The sequence below is a fragment of the Humulus lupulus genome, chromosome 2 (assembly GCF_963169125.1).
Source record: "Humulus lupulus chromosome 2, drHumLupu1.1, whole genome shotgun sequence".
NCBI classification, from domain to species: domain Eukaryota; kingdom Viridiplantae; phylum Streptophyta; class Magnoliopsida; order Rosales; family Cannabaceae; genus Humulus; species Humulus lupulus.
The window spans coordinates 115,205,351-115,230,811 of record NC_084794.1 but is presented as its reverse complement, the minus strand read 5'-3'; the positions used below and the strand labels follow the sequence as shown (position 1 = coordinate 115,230,811).

Sequence of the window (25,461 nt, the reverse complement as noted above, 5' to 3'; positions counted from 1 at the left end):
TTCTTCACTACTAGCAAGAAGTTTCTATTCACTAATATTTTGTATGTACTAGATATGAGTGAAAACCTAGTAAGTGGCAATTTGCTTGGCAAACCGGGAATCAAGGTGGTGATTGATGCTGATTCTTGGTTAGACAAAGTAAGCTTGTCAGAATCAATAACCACCTTGATTCTCGGTTTGCCAAGCAAATTGCAACTTACTAGGTTTTCACTTCAATTTGGTACATACTGAACATTAGTGAGTAGAAACTTCTTGTTGGAAGTGAAGAATAGATCAATTGTTCTCTTGCCTTCAACCTTGGACCTTTTCTCATTGACCATTTGGATTTCATGCCAGTCATTTGAAGTGTCAAATGTTTTGAATAGAGATCTATCATAAGTAACATCGATGGTGGCATAAGTATCATATCACCAACCTTTTACCTTTCCATGTATGACAGTATTCTCACTTAGTGTTGCCACTAATTCTTCTTCAGTTGAATTTATCTTAGGCTCATTATTGTGGCTCCTCTTGAATCTACAATCCCTTGCAAAATTTCCATTCTTGCAACACACAAATCAAGGTCCTTTGGAACTCTTGAATTGACCTTCATTGCTCTTAGATGCCAAGGGTTTGTAACCCTTGCCTTTAAGCTTACCAATTCACTTTCCTTTGTTGTTGTTGGAAGGTTTAGCCACCACATTAGTCTAAGAAGTACATCCATTAGACTCTTCCACGTTCTTATCTCTAGAACGGGGATCCTCTTCAATCCATAAATATTTGAGATTCTCCTCCAAGGAAATCTAGTCATTCTTATGGAGGATTTTCTTTCTATAGCCCCTCCAAGATGGATGCAACTTGGCTATAATAGTACCAACAAGGAGTTTTTCCATAAATACAATATTTAGGGTAGATATTTGTTGGGATCATTTTAGGTTAGTTTTAGAGAGTAATTCAAGATGTTATTTGAGTGTTTTTACTTTAATTTGTGAATATTCACCCTTGTTTTCTTCTTGTTTCAGATTTTAATGGTCAAGCAGATAGTATGAAGTGAAATGAGAAGAAACATGTTAAATACGATGGATTTAGTGTTGAATGTGGAGTTTCAATGTATCATGGGTGGAAAATACTAAGTTGAAGATGATCAATACGCTTCCTTTATGCTCAGTCACACAAGTCTGAAATTTTCAGCCAAATTTTGACCATGATTTCTTTATTTTTTGAAAACACACTTAGAAATAGAAGTTTTATATCTTTCTCTTAGCCTTCCATAGATTTTTGAATCTTCAAATTCCAAGTTATATTGAGGGTGTTATGGTCAAAATACTCTCGCTAGTCGCTGTAGATTTTTTACGAGGTGAATGCTTTGTCCATCGCTGTCGTGCCTAAACACTAGTGTGATCGCGCTCGATGCTGACTAAGGAGAAAAATCATGTTGTTGAAGGATATTATTGGTATTTCATCACTCAAAGGTTGGGGCACTAGAAAAATATCTTAATAGAACGTTTTAGGTTAGTTTTGGGAGCCATAGAGACTCATGACAGGCTAGAGAAGAGTAAGAGAAGCATATCTAAACTTCATTCTTATTCTTATTCTTCTTTTATATTTCTCATATGTCATTAATGGTTTCCTTTATCATTATCAACTAATTTTCTTTTCTAGGGCTTTAATGGAGTCTCTTGAAACTTTTTATTGATTTAATGCAATTTCTATTATTTCTTCTTCTATATTATGATCTATTCAATTTATATTTAATACTTGTGAATGATTGACCACTATTTGTATGATTCATATGTTTTCAATTCAAAATATGAGAAGTGAGAGTTAATTATGCTATAATTGCTTAGACACAAATTGAGAGGCTAGAGAAGAGTAAGAGAAGCATATCTAAACTTCATTCTTATTCTTATTTTTATTCTTCTTCTTCTTTTATATTTCTCATATGTCATTGATGGTTTCCTTTATCATTATCAACTAATTTTCTTTTCTAGGGCTTTAATGGAGTCTCTTGAAACTTTTTATTGATTTAATGCAATTTATATTATTTCTTCTTCTATATTGTGATCTATTCAATTTATATTTAATACTTGTGAATGCTTGACCACCATTTGCATTATTCATATGTTTTTAATTCAAAATCAGAGAAGTGAGAGTTACTTATGCTATAATTGCTTCGACACAAATTTTGTTATTGGACGAGAGTACCTGTATGGTTTATGTAGCTTTAGAATTGTTGTGATTAATGCATGCTATGTGTTGGAATTTATCATAGAGATATAGAAAGTTCACATATAGGTTGGGGTTTATATATCCTACTATGAATATAAATTGCTTTCGCTAATCCGCTATCACAATAGAGAGAATATTAGTAGAAATTGTATTGATAAAATATTAGAGTGGATAGATGATGAAATTAAATGTCTACATCCATATAATTAAATGGTATTATTTGTTTTTTGTTCTTTATATTATTGAAATTTGAATTTTATTAACCAAATAGAATTAGGAAGTTAATTTTTGATAGCTAATAATTCAATCCTCGTGGGAACGATCTTAAGTTAATCACTTTATTACTTGTAACTATTACGTATACTTGCGTAGCAAAAAAAAATCTCACAAGAAGTTTTTGGTGCCATTGTTGGGGATTGAAAATTATTAATATCAAAATAATTAATTTTTATTCTAATTTGGTTGTTTTAACTTCATAATTCTAACTTGGTTTGTGTCTTAATTTTCTAACTTTAGGTAGTATTGGCTTATGTGAAGAAAAGGAGTTGATAGTTTGAAAAATAAGGAGTTTGCAACCTAAGGAGGACAACAATGAAAGTCACTACAATGGAGCAATGCATTGGATTACAGAAAAGTTTTCTTTTCTTTTTCTTGTATTTAAACATTGGGTACAATGTTTAGATTAAGTTTGAAGGAATGAATTTGATTTTTATTGATTTACACATTGTATATATATATATATTATTTTTCTATGTTTGGTGTTTGTTTAGCTTTTCTTTAGGATGTTAGTGTGAATCAAGTTGATAATGATAGTCGATGACAATATGTTGAATGATATATTATATAAATTGGATGGAAATGAAAGCTATAAAAATTTGTGTGCTTGGTTGAACATTTCTTTTGGTTTACATGTGTCCACTTAAATATTTGAGAGTTTGATCATCCTAAAACTTGTTTGTTTGCATTTTGAGACGAAATCCTAGATGATACATTCTTAGGAAGATGATTTAGGGAAAAAAATCTCTAAAACGATTGAGCATTTCAAGCCAACCTTAATTAATTAAATCCTTAGTTACCCATTTTTTTAGCTTAATGTTAAATTTTTGTGGTTTGACACCTATTTTGAGCATATTTGAAACTTTGTTATTTTTCCTTCTCTTTGATTGTACCATGAGCATATGAAAAGTGATTGAGAGATTGGTTTGCAATGGAGTTTATATTTGGGAATTTGTGTCATTCGAATAACAAAAAGATTGAGAGAGAAAGAAAAAAATATTGAAAATGAACTACACTCCAATTGAAAATGCAAAGAAATAAGTTTGGGGGAGTGTAGTCTCAATAGAAAACAATGAAAATAATAATATTATAATAATAAAAAACCTTGTTTATGAGTTCTCTCTCAAAATAAGGAAAAAAAAAAGGAAATTTGGGATTGTATTTGTGTTTGTAAATTTGATATCAAGTTTGGATTGTGCAACGCCCTACTAATCTAGGAGTGTTACACTATGTGTTTAAAAATGAGTCATTGGGGCTCAAAAGTGTGATTAAAATTAAATAAAGGTTTAGGCACTAATTTATTTGGCCAAAGAGTATAAAATTTTCCATTAAAACTTTAAACATTTACAAGGGATCCCAAAAGAGTTTAAATAAAATATAATTTCATTTAATGTTCTCAAAATATTCGGTCTAAACGACAAAAGTGAACTTTTACTCTAAGCCCCTTAAAATATCCCGACCGTGGCAAATCATGGATGATCAACTTTCCTTTTCCCTTATCTGCATCATAGAGCACCCATGAGCCAAGCCCTAACAAGAAAACCCAAAAAAGCATAATAAATATCCAATTAAACTTAAACATCAAACAACATGCTTCACAAATAATAAATGAACTCATTTTAGTATACAAATAGTTTACACGGCCTGTGTCGAGCAAGGCACATCACTAGGGTGCCAAGCCTACGGCCTGTGCCTGGCTAGTGTGTACAACACCCCCATAGTGGCCCTGCCATCACGACTTCATTCTGCATGATTATCGCCGAATACGACCCATGCCGATCAACCACAAACAGATATAAGGAACAAAATGCAGCAGATACAAACATAAAAACGAGGGTACATAACCATAGCTAAACATTCAAGTATACGATTATAATCATTTTCATATCAATATTGGGGCCAATGCCCTGCTTTATGTGTATGTAGCACTTTTCTTACCTTAGGAGCGATGCGGTGCAAGAATTAGGTCGACCTCGAGTGCGATCCTCTTGGAAACCTTAGTCACAACAATATAATGTAGGTTTAGTTTCCCATAAGCCACAACCCATCATAATTTTTCTATAGACCTCACTAGGCTCCAAATACTCTTTAAACATGTCCAACTATGTCTTAGGAACCTTAGTTTATGATCTCCTAAGGTTACCCATCAAGACCCATTAAAAATGACCCCAAAACTAGGTTGCCAACACCAGCCACTCGACCGCCTGGCATAGGCCGGTCGACCAGGTGGCCAAAATCCCTGGCCAACCCAAACCGTAAGTCGGTCGACCGACTCAAGTCAAAGAGCATATTTCTACTATTTTAGAACTTTGAACTTAGCCAAAAACTGACCCAAAAATGCATTTTACCATAAATCTATATAGAAAAACAAATATAAACATCATAAGACATCCAACAACAACAATCAAATGCCAAATTTCATGTTTCAAACCACAATTCAACCATCTAGGTCAAAAATTCCCAATTCTTCTCAAATTCTATAACTCAATAAAATTTCTGGTTTTTGATTAAATTTCAAAGCTTAATTTAGTTGCTCAATACATTTCCACCACCCACAAATCCATCTAACAACCTAGAATTATCTAATTTCAAAAATTAAACCAAAGTCTCAAATTTCCTTCAAGAACCATATGAAGAACATTAAGAAAATTCATACCTCCTGAATAAGAGGGATAAGCAATATGCTATCCTGAGTCTTTTGAAGATAAATAAAGTTGGTATTGGTGCCTTACTAGAGAATAAATTGAGGAAGGAAAAAGTTGAAGATATGATGGATAAGTTGTTTCTTGACTGGGATTGTCATAGTAGTAATGCCACTGAAGGAAGAATCTTAGTTATTTGGCAGAAATCAATTATCCAAGTTCAGATTTTGAAGGAACACCAACAGTTTGTTCACTGTTTGGTTAAGATTACTGATGTGCCGACAGATTTTTTGATCTCTTTTGTCTATGGCCTAAATACCATGGAAGAGAGATTGGAGTTATGGAAGGGTCTTTCATGTGTACCTCTACCTGAAAAACCTTGGTTGATTGTTGGAGATTTCAATGTTGTTTTTCACTTTGATGACAGAGCTGGTGGGAAGTCAGTTAGTGCTGCTGAGATTTATGACTCCACTGCCTGGATAGCTCAAATGCAGATGGCTGGTCTCAAGAGTATTGGTTCTAAGTATACTTGGTCTAATAGGCAGGATGGGAAGGATAGGGTGTACTCGAAGATTGATCATGCTTTTATCAATGAAAATTGGGTGGATGCTTTGCCTAACACTATTGCTGAGTTTCAGTGGGATGTTAACTCTGATCACTGTTATTGTCTCATCAATACTCACAAACATGGAAATCTGGGCACAAAACCATTTAGATTTTTTAATCTATGGATTGGTCACCGAGGGTTCAAAGAGGTTGTTCGAAGTAGCTGGAACAAACCTATGGCGGTGAGGGGATTACAGGGTGTGACAAACAAGCTGCTCCGGCATAATCATGTATTGAAAGCATTCAACAGGGAGGAAATTGGAGATGTAGAGAAGGAATATCATCAAGCTAAAGGTGAATATGAATTGGCACTAAACAGAGCTCAGGCATCCCAATTGGATATCTCTGTTCAGGAAGCTGAAAAAGCTACAGCAGCCAACTATCAATATCACTCTGCAATGTACAGAAGCTTTTTGATACAACGAAGTAAAATCACTTGGCTGCATAAGGGAGATGACAACAACTCTTACTTTCATGCTTGCATTAAAAAACGAAGAGAGGAGAATAGAATTGTGTCATTTCAGAATGAGCAGGGGGTTATTATTGATGATTATAGTCAAGTTGTTAATCATTTTCTGGACCATTTCCGCGGGTATATGGGAAGCACTAGTTCAGCAACAAGTACTATTAATTCTCACTGTATTGGTCTTGGTCCTTGTCTTGATATTGAGATGCAGCTGAAGCTTATCAGGAAATTTCGAAAATCAGATGTTAGGAAGGCTTTGTTCAGCATTCCGGGTACTAAGAGTCCAAGGCCTAATGGTTTTGGCTCTGAGTTTTACAAGGCTATGTGGCAGGACATAGGTGATGAAATATCTGAGGCTATTATTGAGTTCTTTAACTCTGGGAAGATTCCTGCTGAGCTTAATAAAACAGTCCTCGCTCTGGTTCCTAAAACTGATATGCCATGCAGTGCGATTGACTACAGGCCCATAGCTTGCTGTAGCACAATCTATAAATGCATTTAAAAAATGATATGTAGTAGGCTATCAGAGGTTCTTCCTAAATTAGTCAGTCCGAATCAAGGTGCTTTTATTAAAGGGAGATTACTAGCTCATAATATTCTAATTTTTCAAGACTTGATCAAGAATTACAATAGGAGGAATGCTTCCCCGAGGTGTGCTTTGAAGATCAATCTTAGCAAAGCCTATGATACGGTGGACTGGTGTTTTTTGGAGGGACTGCTGATCAGTATGCGATTTCCTACCCGGTTCATTTCTTGGGTGATGGTGTGTCTTCGTGGCACTTCTTATGTACTTATGATGAATGGGAGATTGCAGGGGGGATTTCAAGGTGTTAAGGGTCTACGTCAAGGAGACCCTATCTCCCCATTACTGTTTGTCCTGGTAATGGAATATCTCACTCGGTTACTTCAGCTAGGAGCTACTCAGTATAATTTCAAGTTCCATCCTCTGTGTAAAAGCCTTAAGATAATTAACCTCTGCTTTGCTGATGATTTAATTATCTTCTGTAAAGCTAATAGAGACTCAATTCAATGTGTTAAAAATATTTTTGAGGACTTCTATAGTAGTACAGGGCTGAAGGCTAATCACAGCAAATCACATGTCTATTTTGGAGGTGTTCCGAATATAGAGAAGGGTCATTTGCTTCAGGTTTTGCATATAAAAGAGGGAACATTTCCTCTTAATTATCTTGGGGTTCCTATGAGGCCAACAAAATGGAAAGCGGCAGATTGTGATGTGATCCTAAAAAATATTAAGCTTAGGTTTCACACATGGGCTAGTAGGCACCTCTCTTATGCAGGGAGGACCCAACTCATTACTTCTGTCCTTTTGGGTTTGCGTAACTATTGGATGAATATCTTCATGCTCCCACAAAGTGTAGTTAAGGAGGTTGATAAACTTTGTATGTGGTTCCTGTGGGGTAACAATGGAACCCGAAGTAACTTCCATCGTTCTTCTTGGTCCAAAGTCAGCTTGCCAAAAGCTTATGGGGGTTTGGGTTTTGGTGAAGGAGCAAAATGGAACAAGGCTATGCTTGCTAAGTATATTTGGGCAATAAGTCATCAACCAGAGGCGATGTGGGTGAAGTGGATAAATGTTGTCTATTTAAGAGGCCAAAGTTTCTGGAAGTATCAACTCAAGGCCGATTCTAGTTGGTATTGGCGTAAGCTGTGTCATATCCACGATGCCTTTACTAAAATGGACATAGATGCTGCTGCCAGTCAAGGGACATTCAAGATTGGTACGTTCTATAAAAGAATTATCCACCAAGATCAAATCAAATATCATCATTTTGTGTGGAAGAGGATGAGTGTGCCAAAGCATCGTTTTATTATTTGGCAAGCGGTGAATGACAATTTGCTAACTTGGGACCACTTGCAAAAGGTGCTTCTGCATCTTGACAGCAGCCTTTGCCCAGTTTGTTGTCAAAATGAAGAGAGTCATGACCATCTATTTTTTAATTGAAAAGGTTCTCAGCAGGTGATCTACCTTATTCAAGCTTGGGTTGGCTGTAACTGGCCTCTTCGGTTCAAGGATTGGACCCATTGGATTGAAGATATGAGAAATGGTGTTAAGGCAGCAGTTGTGGCAGCGGTGTTTTCAGCTACAATATATCATATTTGGCAAAACAGGAATTCATGTATTTTTAATAGTTGCTCATCTAGAGTGAATGTTATTGTAGACATGATAAAAAGAGATATAGTGCATAGAGTTAGATACTTTTCTCAAAAGAAAATGAAAGCAAAAGAGAGACTCTTTGTGAGGAATATATGTTCCTTGTAATGTTGTTGGAGCCTTCTCCTTGAGGGAGGTTTTTGTTTGTAATTGGGTTTGTGATTAATGAAATATTTCTTTCTCGATAAAAAAAAATTCATACCTCCTTGCTGATTTTCGATTCCCTATGGTAAAAATTACTCCTAGCAACTGCCAATTTCCACCTTAAAGCTTGAATTTCACTTATAAACTTTGAGAAATTGATGAATTTGAAGGAAACTTAGTTAAACTTGGTAGTGAAGGGGAGAAGAAGTAACTAGAAAGAGAGGGAGAGTTTAGAACGTGAAATGAAAAAACCAAGGAAGCTAATAGTCCTCTATTACTATCTATACACCCAAAAGACCAAATTTCCCCTCCCTTTAACTTTCCCCCTTAACCATCCACAAGGATATTTTAGTAATCTTACCATTATTCTAATTATCCCACTAATTTCCCATTATTCCACAAATATCAATTAAACATAGAAATTCCACAATCTATTTTAATTAACTCACTAATATCCACCAATCATAATTTTATTTTCTTATATTCCCAAAATAGGAAAATCTACAAAATACCCTTAGGCTCGACCTAAGCCAGGCATTTTTCCCCGTTGTGACTTTTCCGCTAAAACCGCTCAAAAGGATCTACTCATGCCGAAAACCACATACATCCACATAATAATGTGGTCTCAAGCACATAGCACATAATGATTACGAAAATGGCCATTTTTAACAATAGAGGCTCTTTAAACACATTTAATATACATAATCATGCATACTCAATTATACAATAATTTAATTCACATAACTGCCCTCGTGCCCTCCTGACACGCTAATCAAGGTACTAAACCTCACTATAAGTTTTGGATGCTACAAATTATTTGATTTGTGTGCTTATGGTATAATTGAGCTTAAATGACTATTTCATCTACCTTTACCTAAGTCGTTCAGTTATAATCCATGAAAGTCCTATTGATTTTTAAGCATGTATTGTCTACATTAGTGGATATTAGTAAGTATAGAGAGCTTATGAGATAATGATATTGATCTATTTTTTTGAAATATTCAGTGAGTAGAAATTCCCAAACACTAGTGTGATCACGCTCGACGCCGACTGAGGAGAAAAATCGTGTTGTTGAAGGATATTATTGGTATTTTATCACTCAAAGGTTGGGGCACTACAAATACATCTTAATAGAACGTTTTAGATTAGTTTTGGGAGACATATAGACTCATGAGAGGCTAGACAAGAGTAAGAGAAGCAGATCTAAATTTCATTCATATTTTTATAATGCTTCTCCTTTTTATATTTCTAAAATGTCATTAATGGTTTCCTTTATCATTATTAACTAATTTTCTTTTCAAGGGCTTTAATGGAGTCTCTTAAAACTCTTTATTGATTTAATGAAATTTCTATGATCTCTTCTTCTGTATTGTGATCTATTCAATTTATGTTTAATCATTGTGAATGCTTGAACACCATTTGCATGATTCATATGTTTTTAATTTCAAAATCTGAGTAGTGAGAGTTAATTATGCTATAATTGTTTAGACACAAAATTTGATATTGGACGAGAGTACCTGTATGGTTTGTGTTGCTTTAGGATTGTTGTGCTTAATGCCTGGTATGTGTTTGAATTTATCACAGAGATGTAGAAAGTTTGCATGTAGGTTGAGGTTTATATATCCTAGTGTTGACTGGGTTTTTAGCCAACTGACATGGAGTCAAATGAATAATTAGAGAGCTTTCAATTAGACAATCAATGAACCATAAATGAAGTAAGAACCTGGTAATGATGAGCAATAAATGATAAAGAACACCAAAATTATAGAAGTTCGGGTCAAGAAATGGTAACGACCTACTTCCTCTCAAATTTGTATTGATCTTAAAGGTTTACACAAGATAACCAGTGAATAAGTTAGATTTTTAAGTGTAAATAACAATGCAGAATGGCAGGCTCGCTGCTAAGTACCAAGCCAGGCTTCTCGATATGTTTCTAGTACTGTTCAGTCAGCAATTTTTGTGAACCCCCTCCACTGTGGTGGAGGGTGTGCATTTATACTATCCCTCTCGTCCGAGGTTTGTCCCTGAGCATAACTGATGGGAAAGAATCCCTATATTCTTGCAAGTGGTTGCTGCCATGTCCTTCAGTAGCCTTGACCGAGTTTTCTGGAGACGCTCTTTGCGGATGGTTGGGCGATTCCTGCAGAGAGGTAACAGTGACTGTAACTACTTTCAGCTGACAGGAATATCTGTCTATCATACCAACCAATAGATAGGCTGGTGGTCCTGCCGAGCAATATTAAAAAGACTTCCCCTCAAACCTGGGAAAGGCGTAAATATTTACTGTCTGTAAGTTGCTTACCCCACAGAGCCATATACCCTCCAGGTATACACCAACCAACATGTCGGGGGGTCTGCTCAGCCTACTCCACATGTCCACTTTTGGTGCCACGTCAGACATGCCAATTTTTGGGATAACATTTGCGCCCAAGTTTGCAATTGTGTAAAGGTAGCATGGAAACTTTTCTTCTAGGGACCATACCGTTCAGCCTGGTCAGGGGTATACACCCCTTGCTAGTGGCATAACACCTGGTGTAGTTAAAAGCCTTAGTATTTCCAAGAAATGTCCTTTCAATTTTTTCTGCCTCTTTTTGGAACCATAAAGCTCCATAATGTTCCTCCACTAATTATATTGTACAGTTACCAAAAATTGGCTGACGTACTTGGCAGTTGAGGCGAAGTGATTGGAAGGATGTGCTGATGTGTATAGGGAGGTGTGCCTACAGCAGTTAAGGGGGCGACTCATCAATGTTGTGTGGGGAGAGAAGGTGATGCACCTAGCTTAGAAATAGTCTTCCCCTTCCCTGTTATCACTTTACACTCTCCTTTTTCCAGACATTACCAATACTCAGAGCTCTTTGAATCTTCAAACTCCCACTCTGACCATCGCTCAGTCGTGTCCTACCGAGGCTCTTCGCACCGCACTTGCTCCAACCGCTTGCTACCAGTAAGTCTTCCATTTTCCCTTTTTTTATTCCTTTAACTCATGCAAAATGCTTTCTTTTTTCATTGCGTTTCTTTGTTGTGACAATGGGTAACATTCTTGATAAATCCCTTAGATTTCTTGAATGCATGTTGCTTGACCCTATAAATAGATGACTATTTTGAGTAGCCCCCAACCTGGGTGTCCTATTTGAACCTCTGATTTTGTAAAAACTGAGTTTTAACATCCCCTTTTTGTTGATTTCTGTTCGGTGTTCTTGAAGAACACCATGAACAACTCCTGAAAAACTTTTTTGGGGAAAACCTTTCACTTTCTCAGTTTTACATGCTTTTGATATGATCTGCCTGTTGTTCGGTATGGCATACCATGTTTGTTCTGGGCTTGTCAGTATAGTCTATGACATCCCTACTGACCAGTACTGTTCGGTGCTCCCGCCTCACCTTTCCCCCTTTTCTTGTGTGCGCAGACTGTTGGGGAAGGTGATCACCGAACTAGTTTGTAACTCATCATTTGGAAAAACCTTGGCATGAATCAAATAAAATAAACGTGGCATGGAAGAGGAAGACAACCATGTGGCATGCCGTGCCACCGCCGGGGATGCGCAGGAGGCCCCACCTCCTAAGGAATAGCTGAGCCCCTCAGGGCAAGAAAGGGAGATCAAAATAGACTACGCAACGAAGATCTATACCGAGGCCATTCTCAACCCTTCATCTGAGACCGAGAAGGCCCCTCTGAATGTAGCTCCTACCAACACCATTTCTAAAACATAGTTGCAGAACATCAAAGAGAATTTTAAGCTCGAAGATGTTTCCATCCTTAAACCTACTACCTCACAAACTGCCGAGCAACCCTGGCCCAATTTAGTGCCTGGAACAGATTTCACATTAATGCTAGCACCACCCTTCCGCTTCTGCCATACTTCTGCAGTGTGGCAAACTATTTTGGGCTTTGCCCCACCCAGATCAGTCCTAAGGGTATCCGGTTCCTCTTGACTGTCTATGTTTTGTACAAATCCTTAACCTGGCTAGTGCCGACTGCACACGAAATAAATTATCTTTTTGACCTCAAGTACAACCCTCGAAAGGTAGGTCGGGGTATTTTTACTTTAGCCACCGAGACTCCAACATTTATGTAGAAACTACTGACAGTATCTCCAAGGTTGGGGAGATGCCAAACAATACTTTATCACAACAGAAATTATTGCTAATCACCTGTCCTTTTGTTGCAATGACCCTTTTAGCTGGCCTGTCCCCACCAGAGAGATGGAGAGAGGGGCCAGAGAACTAGCTGCCATGGAACCCAGCCGCAAATATTTGGTGGCCTTGACCACCACAGAAAGACTTGCATCTGTCGGACCCTACCCTGATCCCAAGACAAGGGCCAAGGGTGCCACCCCAGCCTGGAAAGGGCAAGCAGGTTGCAGTAAAGCATATAGATTTAGACTCATCAAGCAGTGATGGGGATTTTCTGCTCGGGGCAGCCGACTGCTTGGGGGGAGCCGAAGAGGGTGGTCTGACTCTCTTTTCACAACTTGTTTTTACTTTTGCTTATTTATGATATTTTTCTTGCTTTGACCCTGCTCGGCACCTTTACTAATCTTTTGCTTTTATTTTGCAGATATGTCAGCCGTCTTTTTTAAGAAGTTTGCCTATAAGCATATGAGCAGTCCCAGAAGTGAGGCTCCCCCAACCAAGCATTAGAAAGCTGACTCACCTGTTGAAGCTACCGATCAAGTCGAGAATACTCCCGATAAAACTCCCTCTCAGAAAAAGGCGCATAGACTGTTGTGCAAATCTGGCAAGAGCAGAGGACTCCATGCTGAGGAGGTTATCTGTCCGACCACTACACCAGAGCTAGCCACCCTGAGCAGAGCCCAAGAAGGCATTGTTGAGGACCCTATTGAGGAGGTTCATGGGCCTTTGAAGAAAGCCATGGCCATCCAACAAGGACATATACAAAGGGTGTCCTCCTCCCAAGATGAATTCATGGATGCCCTCGGTACCAAATCCCTGGAGTACATCACTAGTACCGGTCTCTAGGATGTTTCTAGGGTAAATAATTGATCTGCTCGGAGATTAACTAATCTTTCTTCTTTGTTACTTGTTCTAAATTCCTTCATTTCGTATTGCAGGGTATGCTGGCTCTCAGCTACGCTCATCACTGAGCCAAGGTGGTGAGCAATCATGTGGTTGGCTTGGTGAAAGAATCCGAGGACAAAGCCTCTCAAGTTACCCAGTTGACTGAGCAAATCTGAAATCTTCAGCAGACCTCCGAATAGATTTCCAAGTAAAACGAGGGGCTTAAGACTGCTGCCGAGTAGAGGAATCTTGACGTCAATCGACTGGAGAGGAGGGTGGAGGAGTTGAAGGACATTGCCATGAGAAATGTTGCCAACGGGATATACGTCCAAGAAGAGAGGGACAAACTAGCAAAGGCCCTTGAAAAAGAGAAAGCTAGCAGGGCTGCGGATGTCGCAACCTACAAGGCTTTTGGCATGAGCACTTTCTATGACTTCTTGGTGCGCAATAAGGGGTGGATTACAGCTATCTGGGGGAGGCTTTCGATGAGCTTATGCAACACTGTACTGAGCAAGAACAAGTCGAGGACCAGATTGTGTCCACCAAACAGGTTCCGGTTGTCCAAGAACCTGCTTTCTCTGTTGTTGAACAAGACAACCCTCCTGCTCTTGAGGATTCTACTCTGCCCTTCAGTCTGAATACTTCAGCTGACACTTTTGTTCCTACCAACCAACCTCAAGACTTGCTTGCTGCCCAGCCTCCAGACCAACCAACCAACCAGCTTCAAGACCAACTAACTCCCTAACCTCAAGACCCTTGAAACTCTTAATATTTTTAGCTTTTCTTTTATTCTTGCAAATAGAAAAGCTGTCTAAGTCAACCTGCCTTTAATCTTGAGCAATCTTTTACTTTGGTCAAAACAACATGGTAAAGCCGAGCACCCTTTAATCTCGAGCAATATTTACACTTTTGTATAAAATGCTTCTCATTTTAATTGTATATCTGCTCATGTCTTATTTTTTCTTACTACTCGGTGTATACATTTTTTTTGGAGTTGTGCGGCTCTGTAAATTGGAGTTGTTCATTTATTTTTCGAATGGGTTGTAAACAAAAACTATTCAACACTATCTACTGAAATTTTTTTATGGATCTTTTTGTTGCTTGGTATATACTGAGCAACACACAAGCACTTTAACATTAATAAATATTATCGTTTCTAAGTCCTTTTAATTATGCGTGTTTTCTTTTGTTTGTCCATGTATGACTATGGTGGCCCCCAAGTGACCGAGCAAGATTCATAGCACGTGGGTTATCCTCTTGGTCACTTGCTAATTGACCAGAGTTTCTCGTAATAACCTGCTCGGGACAACTTGGGTTTGACAAAACCTAAAAAGGTTTCATACACTGTTGACAATCCGTGACATAAATCACTATTTAGCAAGGTAATCATTGTAAAGTAGTGCTTGTAAAATGGACAAAAATCGGTTTTATTGATTAAAAATTAACCATACAAGCTACGTAGCTACACCGTAACTTACATTCATAAATATTAATTATTACAATAAATGGGCAAATCGTGACTGTGCATAATTAATAAAGCTAACTTTAGCTGGTCGGTGGTAGGGGCAATTTGTGCCTGCATCGGCTAGTCAACAATCACTTAAAAGTAATATTTATTGGTAGTACTTCTTTAGGTGTTCCCCATTCTAGTAACGGGGGATAGGAACTAACTGGAGATCATGGTCATACCGTGCTAACTTATATTTATCGGGCGGTACTATCTCTGTAACCTGGTAAGGACCTTCCCAGCTTGGACCAAGTACTTGCGCCGATGCATCTTGAGTTTCTGGGAATACTCTTCATAGGACTAAATCACCTACGCCAAACTTTCGTTCCTTAACTTTGGAATTGAAGTACCAGGAAACCTTTTGTTGGTGGGTAGCCAGGTGAATGTTGGACTTTTCGCGTCTTTCTTCTGTATGGTCTAAGGACTCGACCAAAAGTTGGTAGTTATAATCTTGGTCGCATGCTGTACGCTAGTGAGATGGTGGAGTTACCTCCACTGGCAACATTGCTTCATATCCATATGCAAGAGCAAAGGGGGTATCACCAGTAGCTGCTCGCTCGGTAGTCTTGTATGACTAAAGTACTTCAGGCAGTTTCTCTGGCCAATTTCGCTTAGCCTTTTCTGGACGCTTCTTAAAAGTGTCTTTGAGAGTTTTGTTAACTTCTTCTACCTGCCCGTTTGCTTGAGGGTACGAGACTGCTGAGAAACATTTTTTGATGTCATGCTTGGCACATAAATCAGTAAACAGTTGGTTGTCAAACTGGGTGCCATTGTCGGACACTATCTTCTGGGGTAGACCAAATCTACAGATTATATTCTTCACTACAAAGTCCAGTACTTTTTTGGAAGTGATGGTTGCCAGTGGCTCAGATTCCGTCCACTTGGTGAAGTAATCAACTACCACTACTACATACTGTACCCCCCCCCCCCCCCCCTTTTTCCCTTTGGTAACAGACTAATAAGGTTAATTCCCCAAATGGCGAAGGGACATGGACTTTGCATTTGAGTAAGCTCGTTTGGGGTTGCTTAGGGTATCCTGGAAAATCTCTGGCACTTGTCACATCTTCGAACATACGCAAAGGTATCATCGTTCATAGTTGGCCAGAAGTAGCCTTGCCTTAAAATATTCTTAGACAAATTTTGCCCCTGCATGGTTCCCATAGAAACCTTCATGTACCTCCTCCAGCAGCCGTCCTAATTCTGTTTGGTTGACACACCTGAGTAATGGCATGGAAAACCCCTTTCTATAAATAACCCTGTAACGCCCTGGTTACCCCAGAACAGTTACGGTGAACGGTGGACCGGAAATTTGACTCGCTACTCGAGTCCTTTGGTCAAAAATGTGCTCTACGTGTAATTAACAGGTTAAGGTATAAAACCAGTAAAAAGGAAATGGAGATTTTCATTACAAACTGCTCTGCAGAGCTAAATAAAACATTTACAAGTTGTTCTCAGTACAAAATGGTCACTACTGTTTAAAATTTACAATCCCGCCGACCTAAGCGGCAAAAATAGGGTAAACCCCCTAGTTCCTCTGAGAACTCCTTGGCCGTGGTGGTCAAGCGGCCGCATATGTACACATCACCACATCAGCTCTCCACTCAAGGCTAGGTGAGCTTCTCTTTCCCTTTACCTGCACCACATAGCACCCATGAGCCATAGCCCAGCAAGAAAACATAACACTTTGCATAAACATTATGAAATGATTATCATTATAATCACACTGAGCATAAAGCTTTCAAACAAATGAGTGAACATCACATGAGGTTCCGATAAACCATACTGAGTGATTGTCTAGCATGTCACTAATTCAAGTGGAAGAGTGGCTGTTGGGTAAGCCTCTAGCCTTCAACAGGTTCTGGTAAACCATACTGAGTGATTGTCAAGCATGTCACTATTTCAAATGGGAGAGTGGCTGCTAGGTAAGCCACTAGCCTCCAAGCGCTTATTTCATTCATCGACCCTCGGGGTCGGTCTGGCATTAATGCTCTTTGAGCCATTCAATGCTAATAGTTGATTAGATCCAATCTTTGTTGGCTTGCATTACACGCTAAGGCCGTCCTGACTAATGAGCCAGCGCAGTGTGACCAGTGCCCAATACCACTGCTGAACCTGACTAATAAGTCACAGCTTCACAGTTGATACTAGCACCTTTGCCAAATCTGACTAATGAGTCAGTACCATGCGTAAGTGAGCAACATATGCTAAACATTCTTTATTCAATCCAAGTCCATATTAACACAACCAACATGCCTCATGAATATCCATGCATGTCACACTTGGGGTGCATTTTTCTTACCTCTGGTTCAAGCTAGAATGAGTAAAAGAACGACCATTGAGAACGATCAACCTTTAGATTCCTTATCGGTTACCTAATCATAACCAATTATAATCCATTAATAAAATAAATTAATAAATGGTTCACAATCTAAAATCACACTCCCGGGATCAATCCCCCACTCTTGGGATGCTTAAAATACTCAAACGGGGCAAAGGAACCAAACCCCGAACCTTAAGGATCATTCCGAGCCCTTAAATGTGCTTGCTGAAAAATGGACTAGCGATGCAACCCCATCAGAAGGGGCTGCAGCCCTGTGAGTGGCGCTGCAGCCCTAATAAATGGCGCTGCAGCCCTATTTCCAAGCCAGAGAGCCCATCTCTGAGCCCTGAATAGCGCTGCTGCGCCCCAAGTGGCGCTGCTGCGCCCAGAACAGACCAGAAACTTTCTGGTTCATCTTCTTTGCGATTTTTCTTGAAACCAAACCCTCCAAACCAATCCAAAACCTCACCAAACACCCAATTCAACCCCTAAACCTCATCTACATCACACCCTCATCAAAACCCAATCAATCTTACACAAAAACTCCCATTGATTCCAACTATCCACACCAAAACTATAAGCTGAAAACTATAAAGTAAAACAGAGTATGGCTTGTTTTTCATGGATGAATCCTTACCTCAAATGGAATTAAAGTCCTTTTCAATGGGTGAACCGAGTCTACAACTCCCAAGCTTTGATTTCCTAGCTTGTATCTTCAAATTGAGACCAAAAACTTCAAAGGAAGAAAGAGAGAAATGGATGTACGGGAAGGGTAATGAAGTTGCTCTGTTTTTCCTCTGTTTCTACAGCCATCCAAAGCCATATAAATCCAAACCCAAATGACTAAAATACCCCTAGGTCTTTAAAAGTTTCTAAAGCCTTCCCAAGGGCAAAGTTGGTACTTTCGAACCTATACCGTTAATCATAATTAACGCTTCCCGATTCCCGCTACTCTCAAAATTCCCAAACACCAATAATTCATGTCCCGTTACCCTTTTTACTCCCGGCAACGTTCTAATCATTAAAACATCCCGAGACTCACCCCGAGCCTCGAACTTATTCCCGTTATGACTAAACCGCTACTTAAACACTTAAAGATCGTCTCATGCCGAATAGCTCGAACAAATCCACATTATAATGTGGCCTTAAAACATATCACCAACATGCGAACAAATAATCAATTTACCCTCAACGGGCCAAATTACCATCACACCCCTGTAATTAAAAACATGGACTCTCATGCATGCATTTCACATCATATCATAATATAATCAACATATACATGCATTTTATCAATTAATAACATAATTAAGCAAGTACGGCCCTCCCGGCCTACTGTTCACGCCGTTAAATACATCGGAGAATTTGGGGCATTACAAACCCCGTCCAGGATTAGGTACCGAGCAACTTTCCTCAACAGTTTCCTGGATTCATTGTGATTGTTTTCCAAGACTCTGTGTTCTAGATAAGCTACAATCGGGGTCATCCAGGATGGAGTGTTGACTATCTGAAGGACTAGTTTGGGTAGGTTGATACTTGGCTCAGTCAGGTATTCAATAAGGACTAGGTTGGCCTTGTCCATCACAACACTCCCGGCCAGTCTAGCCAGTGCATTTGTTGTGGCATTTTGCTCTCTTGGTATTTGTTGGATGGTGTACTTCTTGAGCTGAGTGAGCAGGTCTTTGATCTTATCAAGATAAGTCATCATTTTTCCTCCTCAAGCAATGTACTCACCGAGGATCTGATTGACAAAAAGTTGCGAATCACTGTATATGTCCAAGACTTCAGCCTTCAATTCTTTAGCTAACCTCAACCCCACGATTAATGCTTCGTACTTTTCTTGGTTATTAGATGCTTTAAAAACAAAACAGAGTGCATAATTGATGTGTTGCCCTTCAAGTATTATGAGGGAAAGACCGACCCCAAACAGCTGGTCGGTAGATGTGCCATCAACGTGCAGCTTCCAAACTTGGGGTTCTCCTTCGGAATGATCAGTGCTGGATGCTGAGAGCTTGGTGTTCTGCTCAGTACCTATACTAGATGGTGTTCTAGACTCCAATGACTACTCGGTCATTTCCTCATCTGCCCCTGGTAACCCAGTACATTCAGCTACAAAATCTGTAAGAGCCTGGCCTTTAATTGATGTTCGGGGTTGGTATGTGATTTCATACTGCATGAGCTCTATAGACCATTTGAATAACCAGGCAGAGGTGTTCAGATTTTGCAGGAGCTGGCGCAATGATTGGTCGATAAGAATCTTTATGGGATGAGCTTGGAAGTATGGGCGAAGTCTCCTGGAAGACAGGAGCAGGCAGTAGGTTAATTTTTCAATCGATTAGAGGATACATGCTTTCAGCTTTGACTAGCCTTTTACTGACATAGTAGACTGGGTGTTGGACTATGTTTTCCTCTCTGACCAGGACCGCATTGACATCATATTTCGTTACTACCAGGTATATGCACAATACTTCTCATTCCAAGGGTTTTGAAAGGATTGGGGTTGTGCCAGATGCTGCTTTAGAGCTTGGAAAGCTTGTTTGCACTCCTCGGTCCATTCAGATTTCTTTGTACCTCTAAGGATATTGAAAAACAGAATACATCTATCAGTGGATTTGGACACGAATCTACTAAGTGTTTCTATGCATCCTGTTAGGCTCTACAAATCCTTTATCTTTTCGGGGTTTGATTCAATTCCCCTAGAGTTCACTATAAACCCCAAGAATTTTCCTAATCCCACACCAAAGGAGCATTTCAGCGGGTTCAATTTCATTCTATACTGCCTCAAGATGTTGAAGCATTCGTTCAAGTCCTCAATAAGCTCCTTAGCCTTTTTGAATTTCACTAACATATCATCCACGTAAACTTCCATGTTATTTCCTATTTCATCTTTGAACATACAGTTTACGAGCCGTTGATATGTGGCTCCAACGTTTTTTAGGCCGAATGAAATAACTTTATAGTAGTATAGCCCCACATCTGTGCGGAAGCTGGTGTGCTCCTGGTCGGGTAGATGCATACTTATCTGGTTGTACCCAGAGTAGGCATCCATAAAGGTTAAGATCTCATGGCCGGCTGTAGCGTTCACCAGCTGGTCAATTCTTGAAATTGGGAAGCAATCCTTTGTTGGGGTTTTAAGCCCTAATTAAAACTCAAATTCTTTGTAATCTCATTTTTATTATCAATAAAAGAATAGAAATCATTTTTTGACTTGGTCAATCACTTTGCTCACATGTTTTATTTCATGATTATTTGTTTAATATAAACTTCTATTAAATCCAGAGCATATAGCTAATCTTATTAATAGTGACGTCATCACAGTGGAATATAAATATGATTATATGTTCAAAATAAGTTAGTCCTAAGATTAGTTAGTGCACAGGATTTACACTGACTTGCCAATCTACGATAAGATCTACTTACACATTACAGTGTTATCTTCTTTCCAGTACATTAGCAAAGTAGATAAGATCGGATGTATTTGTTACATCGGACTGGACCGATATTGATAGTTGATAAGATAAGTAAACATACCATTATTATCTATTCTAGTCATATCATATAGTTGACCATAGGTCAATTCAATCTCAATTCTGAGTGGTTAGTATTCTAACAGATTGTATTATTTGAGTTCTTTGACTTGTTCGTTACCAGCTTACCCTACGGACTAGCCCATACTTACATCTTTGGAACTCGGTAGTATAATTGAGTGGGAGTGTTAATCATAGATATGAACATCTATAGCTTATGATGAAGAAGTGAAATGATGGTTTCCTTTGAGTTTGGTTCAAGGTATTAAATGATAGAGATCTCATTTCAGTAATTAAATTAGTTTACAGAAATATCATTTACAAGGAACTAAGTGTTTTAAGGACAAAATACAATGAGGAGTAAAACAGTATTTTAGTCCTATCTCATTGTAGACCGTCTATAGAGGATTGAGTGACAATTATGGTTGTAACAATGGATAATTAATATCGTATCTATATTTGTTATAGAGCGTTCTATGAATTCAAGAGTGCAATTCCGAGTCTATAGTGGAGTCACGAGGAATTAATAATTTAGTAAATTTATTTGTTAGATTTATGATAACTTAATGGAGCTTGATTTCATAGGCCCATGGTCCCCATTGTACCTTGGATAAAATCATCTAGATAGTCTCAATTAATTGATTTAATCATCAATTAGAATTATCAAAGTTTACTAGGTCAATTTTGGATAGTTTCACAGAGTTATGTAATTTTGAGAAGAAAAGAGAAATTATGGCAGATTTATTAATTAAGATAAATTGGTATCTAAATTAATAAATAAATTTAAATCAAGGTTCAAATTATAAATAATTAATTTGATAAAGGATTTAAATAATTATTTAATTAATTAAATCAATAGAAAATAATACAGGCCTTGATTTTAAGTCCCATGGGCTTATACTCAAATGAGAAATTTCACGGGCTTATAGCCCAAGATAATTTCGACCTAGGGCTTCAAAATGGCTATTATTTTATTCATTTTTTAATTAAATTAAATGGCCTATTTGAGTCTATAAAAGGAGTGCTTAGAGAGAAGTCAAAACATAAGTCACAAGTCAGATTTTCTAATAGTTTTAGATTCTCTCTAAACACAAGTCATTTTCTAAGCCTCTTTGTTATTTTCTCTTCTTCTCTCTATATCTATCTCATGGGTTGAGAATTGTCCACACTGTTAGGAAAAAATGTTTTGCCTCAATGGAATTTGATAATAATATTACAACTCTATGCAATATATTACAAATAAATAATGATTGATTAAATAAGACTACAACTCTATAACTGAAAATACAAACAAACTAAAGAACAAGAATAAGAGAAGAAGAATAGAATGGTGAAAATACAACTTAAAGCAAAATGTTACAAGTAAAGTAAAATGTTTGAAATAAAGAAAAGAAGATTACAACTCAAAACAAGAAATACAAATAAACAAAAGAGTAGAATATGAAGATGAAGAGAAATAGAATAGAAAGAAAGAACAAACAAACTAAATAGAAGCAACTCTCACTCACACTACCAAAGTGAAGAGTGTTGGGAATCACCAACTTGAACAAGGTTTGAAACCTTTGTCCAAAAGCTTATTTCCCCCTAACTCAAACACTAAGGGATCTATCACAGATTATAGGAAATGCTTTATGGAATTATCAAGCCTCAAGGTGTTTCTAGTCAAGTGCTCTAATTGATAGAAATGTTGTGTCTTACAAGTGAGCTATAAGCTCCTATTTATAGAGTTTAGAGACACCCTTTGGATTTCAAATTCCACCAACCCCCATGGCTGTTACCAATGTTTAATTGGATTAATATGGAATTAAAAAAGAGATTTGGGAGTTATTTGGGTTTTTTGAGCCGTTCAACAAAGATTGAAAAAACTGAAAATTGGTTAGTTTTTTGGCCTGTGGCCGCAGCCCGGCCAGAGACATTTAGTGGCCTCGGCCACTGGTCTCTGTCCCACAGGCCGCAGCCACCAACATTCAGTGGCCGCGACCACCGACCAATTTCAGCACTTAAAAATATGCTGTTTTTCCAAACGGTTCCAAACCCTCCCAAATGATTTTGTAACTCCCAAAACACATTATTGGGGTTAAAATCATATCTCTAACAGCCATATCACATATGGCTTTATGAAATTCATCTCAATATTGTGTAACAACAATTTTACACAATAAAGGGTAATATTTAGAAGTTACAAATTTGTAACACCAAATATGTTACATTATTTGGATATATCTCATATATCTAAATATTGTAACTCTCTATTATATGTTACAATATGTGACACACTTTGTCACATTTATTTAATCTAAACATTATATTATAATATAATATAATATAATATTACATTATATTATAAAATAATATAACATTCCCCCACTAGATTAAATAGTCATCTATTGTAACACTTATTTAATCAATCATTATATTTTGTAATATAACATATCCCCCACTTGATTAAATAAGAACTCTCTCTTATAGGAGTCATTGCATTAGTGCATAAAGCAAAGTGTTTTTTGTTGGACCCAAAACGGGTATGTTTTAAATATTTATACTCGCAAGCGCACGAATCGTATTTATAGAATAGTGTTCGCGTAAGCACGAGGTCAAACCCAAATGAGTTGACTTAAATCAAAAGAGAAAACTATTTTTACCAAAATGAAATAAATTTCTAACCTAGTTCCAAAGATTGATGTGTTTTGTTTTAAAATAAAGAAAGAAAATACTAAAAAAAATTAAAATAAATAAACTAAAAAGATTTGTTTTTAATAGTTATTTATAAAATTATTAAGATTTTAGAATCCACAAAATATAAATAATAATATTTATTAATATGTTGACTTCCCAATTTTTAGTGATAATTGAAATCAATCTAATTACCTTTTCCAAAACATTATACTTCCTTTAAGCTCTCTTTAATTCAAAAATATAGATTTTCCTTCACTTCAATAGTATAACTTCAAAGCATTAGTTGTGAATCAATTTAATGAAACTACAAAAAAATCAAATAATGTTATTTCTAAAGCAAAATATAGTATTTTTGTTCTAAGCATTGGATGTGAACAATTTAATGACACATCTTAATTAAAGAATACTATGTTTTTGCACAATTAAGAACCAAGTAAAATATGTTCTAACAATCTAAAATACATGATATTATAGATGAAAGAAATATTTAGAAGAAGAAAAATCATAAACTTTATTGCTTATTTTGGGAGGTCAACATAAAATAAACACTATGTAGTTATATCTTGGTTCATCCTCCACCTTAATAATTTTAAGTGGATTAGAAACCCATAACTATCAAAAACAAAATAAAAATTACAACATAAATAGGAAAATTTGGAGGAGGAGCCTCCAAATTATTCCTCTAAAAATACATAAAAAACTTAATCTAAGAAAAGAAAAAGATGGAGAGAATAGAGAGATGGAAAAAGTGGTGTAAGAGAAGGTGTGCTTGAAATGTTGAAATGAGACTCCTATTTATAGATAAATTCTTTGGTAAAGGATAACACTCCTATTGGTCTAAAAAAAAAAGCAAATGGATTCATGCTCAAAATTGTCATCTTTTCCTATAGTTACAAATCCAATGGTGGAGAAAGAAGCACATGGATTGATGACATGGCATTGTCAAGAATTGGATTGGGCCTTTCATTTTGGACTTGATTTCTTCATTTCTTTATACCAACATTTTATCAACATTTCATTTGCTCCCAACAAATACACCTACATAAAGAAATTAAACACACATAAATTAGTAACAACATAATTAAACAAAATAAATACAAAAAACAAATCAAAATACATAAAATCAAAATAAACTAATAAATTCAAAATTACTTAAAAAATTGATAAATTAATTAAAAACTCAAGAACTAAGCAACATTTGGCTTATAAAATGTGGTAAAATAACTCTATTTTGTAGAGTTATCATTTTTCAACTTGAACTTTACTATGGTGTAATTATCACAAAATTTGTTGAAAATTAGGTTGCACTAGGCATTGAACCATTTTTTCATGATGAAAAATCGGTGATAACACACACACCTTTGCGATGTTCACTTGAGACTTCTATTTCTCGCTTTGCACCGTTAATGGCCATGTGCACTTTCCATTCATGGACGTTCTTGAGAATACTCCCAATTCTCATGAGAGGCGGCACCACCCCTAGGTCCATATAGGTAGAATTCTTACAGTATTTTGTTACCAAAAATACTTGTCTTTACAAGACTGAATTCTATTAAAAAACCTTTCGGTTTTAACCCTCCACTTGGTAACACACAAGTACTCAATATCTCAGATGGGACTTGTTTTGAGTACAACTAATATTCACTTGATTGACTTGTTATTACCTATTGAACCTAACACTAGTTGAATAACTAGTGTTAAGATAGGTTACCATCAATTGTGAATCTCTTTAGGGAGTTTAAGTCCCATCCCTCGAGATGATGCAGCCACTAAATCCCTCGTTAGTGGCTTAGTGAAAGGATCCGCCAAATTTTCACTTGTTCACACATAGGATATTGAGATGACTCCTCTTTGAATCAATTCTCTTACATATCCATGTCTTAGACTAATGTGT

General features: G+C 37.2%; 1 protein-coding gene across 1 annotated transcript; it reads left to right on the top strand.

Annotated features, from left to right (window-relative positions):
- Positions 1–6,703: 6,703 nt before the first annotated feature.
- On the top strand, positions 6,704–14,282 carry LOC133814631 (uncharacterized). The gene is made up of 3 exons (XM_062247567.1): positions 6,704–7,937; positions 13,591–13,647; positions 13,990–14,282. Exons 1-3 carry the CDS (start codon positions 6,704–6,706, stop codon positions 14,280–14,282), a joined length of 1,584 nt encoding a protein of 527 aa, XP_062103551.1.
- The last annotated feature ends 11,179 nt before the right edge of the window (positions 14,283–25,461 follow it).

Bases quoted from the DNA above. Each gene is read 5' to 3' on its own strand.
- LOC133814631 (XM_062247567.1), top strand. From the start codon at position 6,704: ATGATATGTAGTAGGCTATCAGAGGTTCTTCCTAAATTAGTCAGTCCG. The intron at 7,938-13,590 runs GTACGTTCTATA...TTCGTATTGCAG, and splicing joins TCAAGGGACATTCAAGATTG to GGTATGCTGGCTCTCAGCTA. The intron at 13,648-13,989 runs GTTGGCTTGGTG...GTGCGCAATAAG, and splicing joins AGGTGGTGAGCAATCATGTG to GGGTGGATTACAGCTATCTG.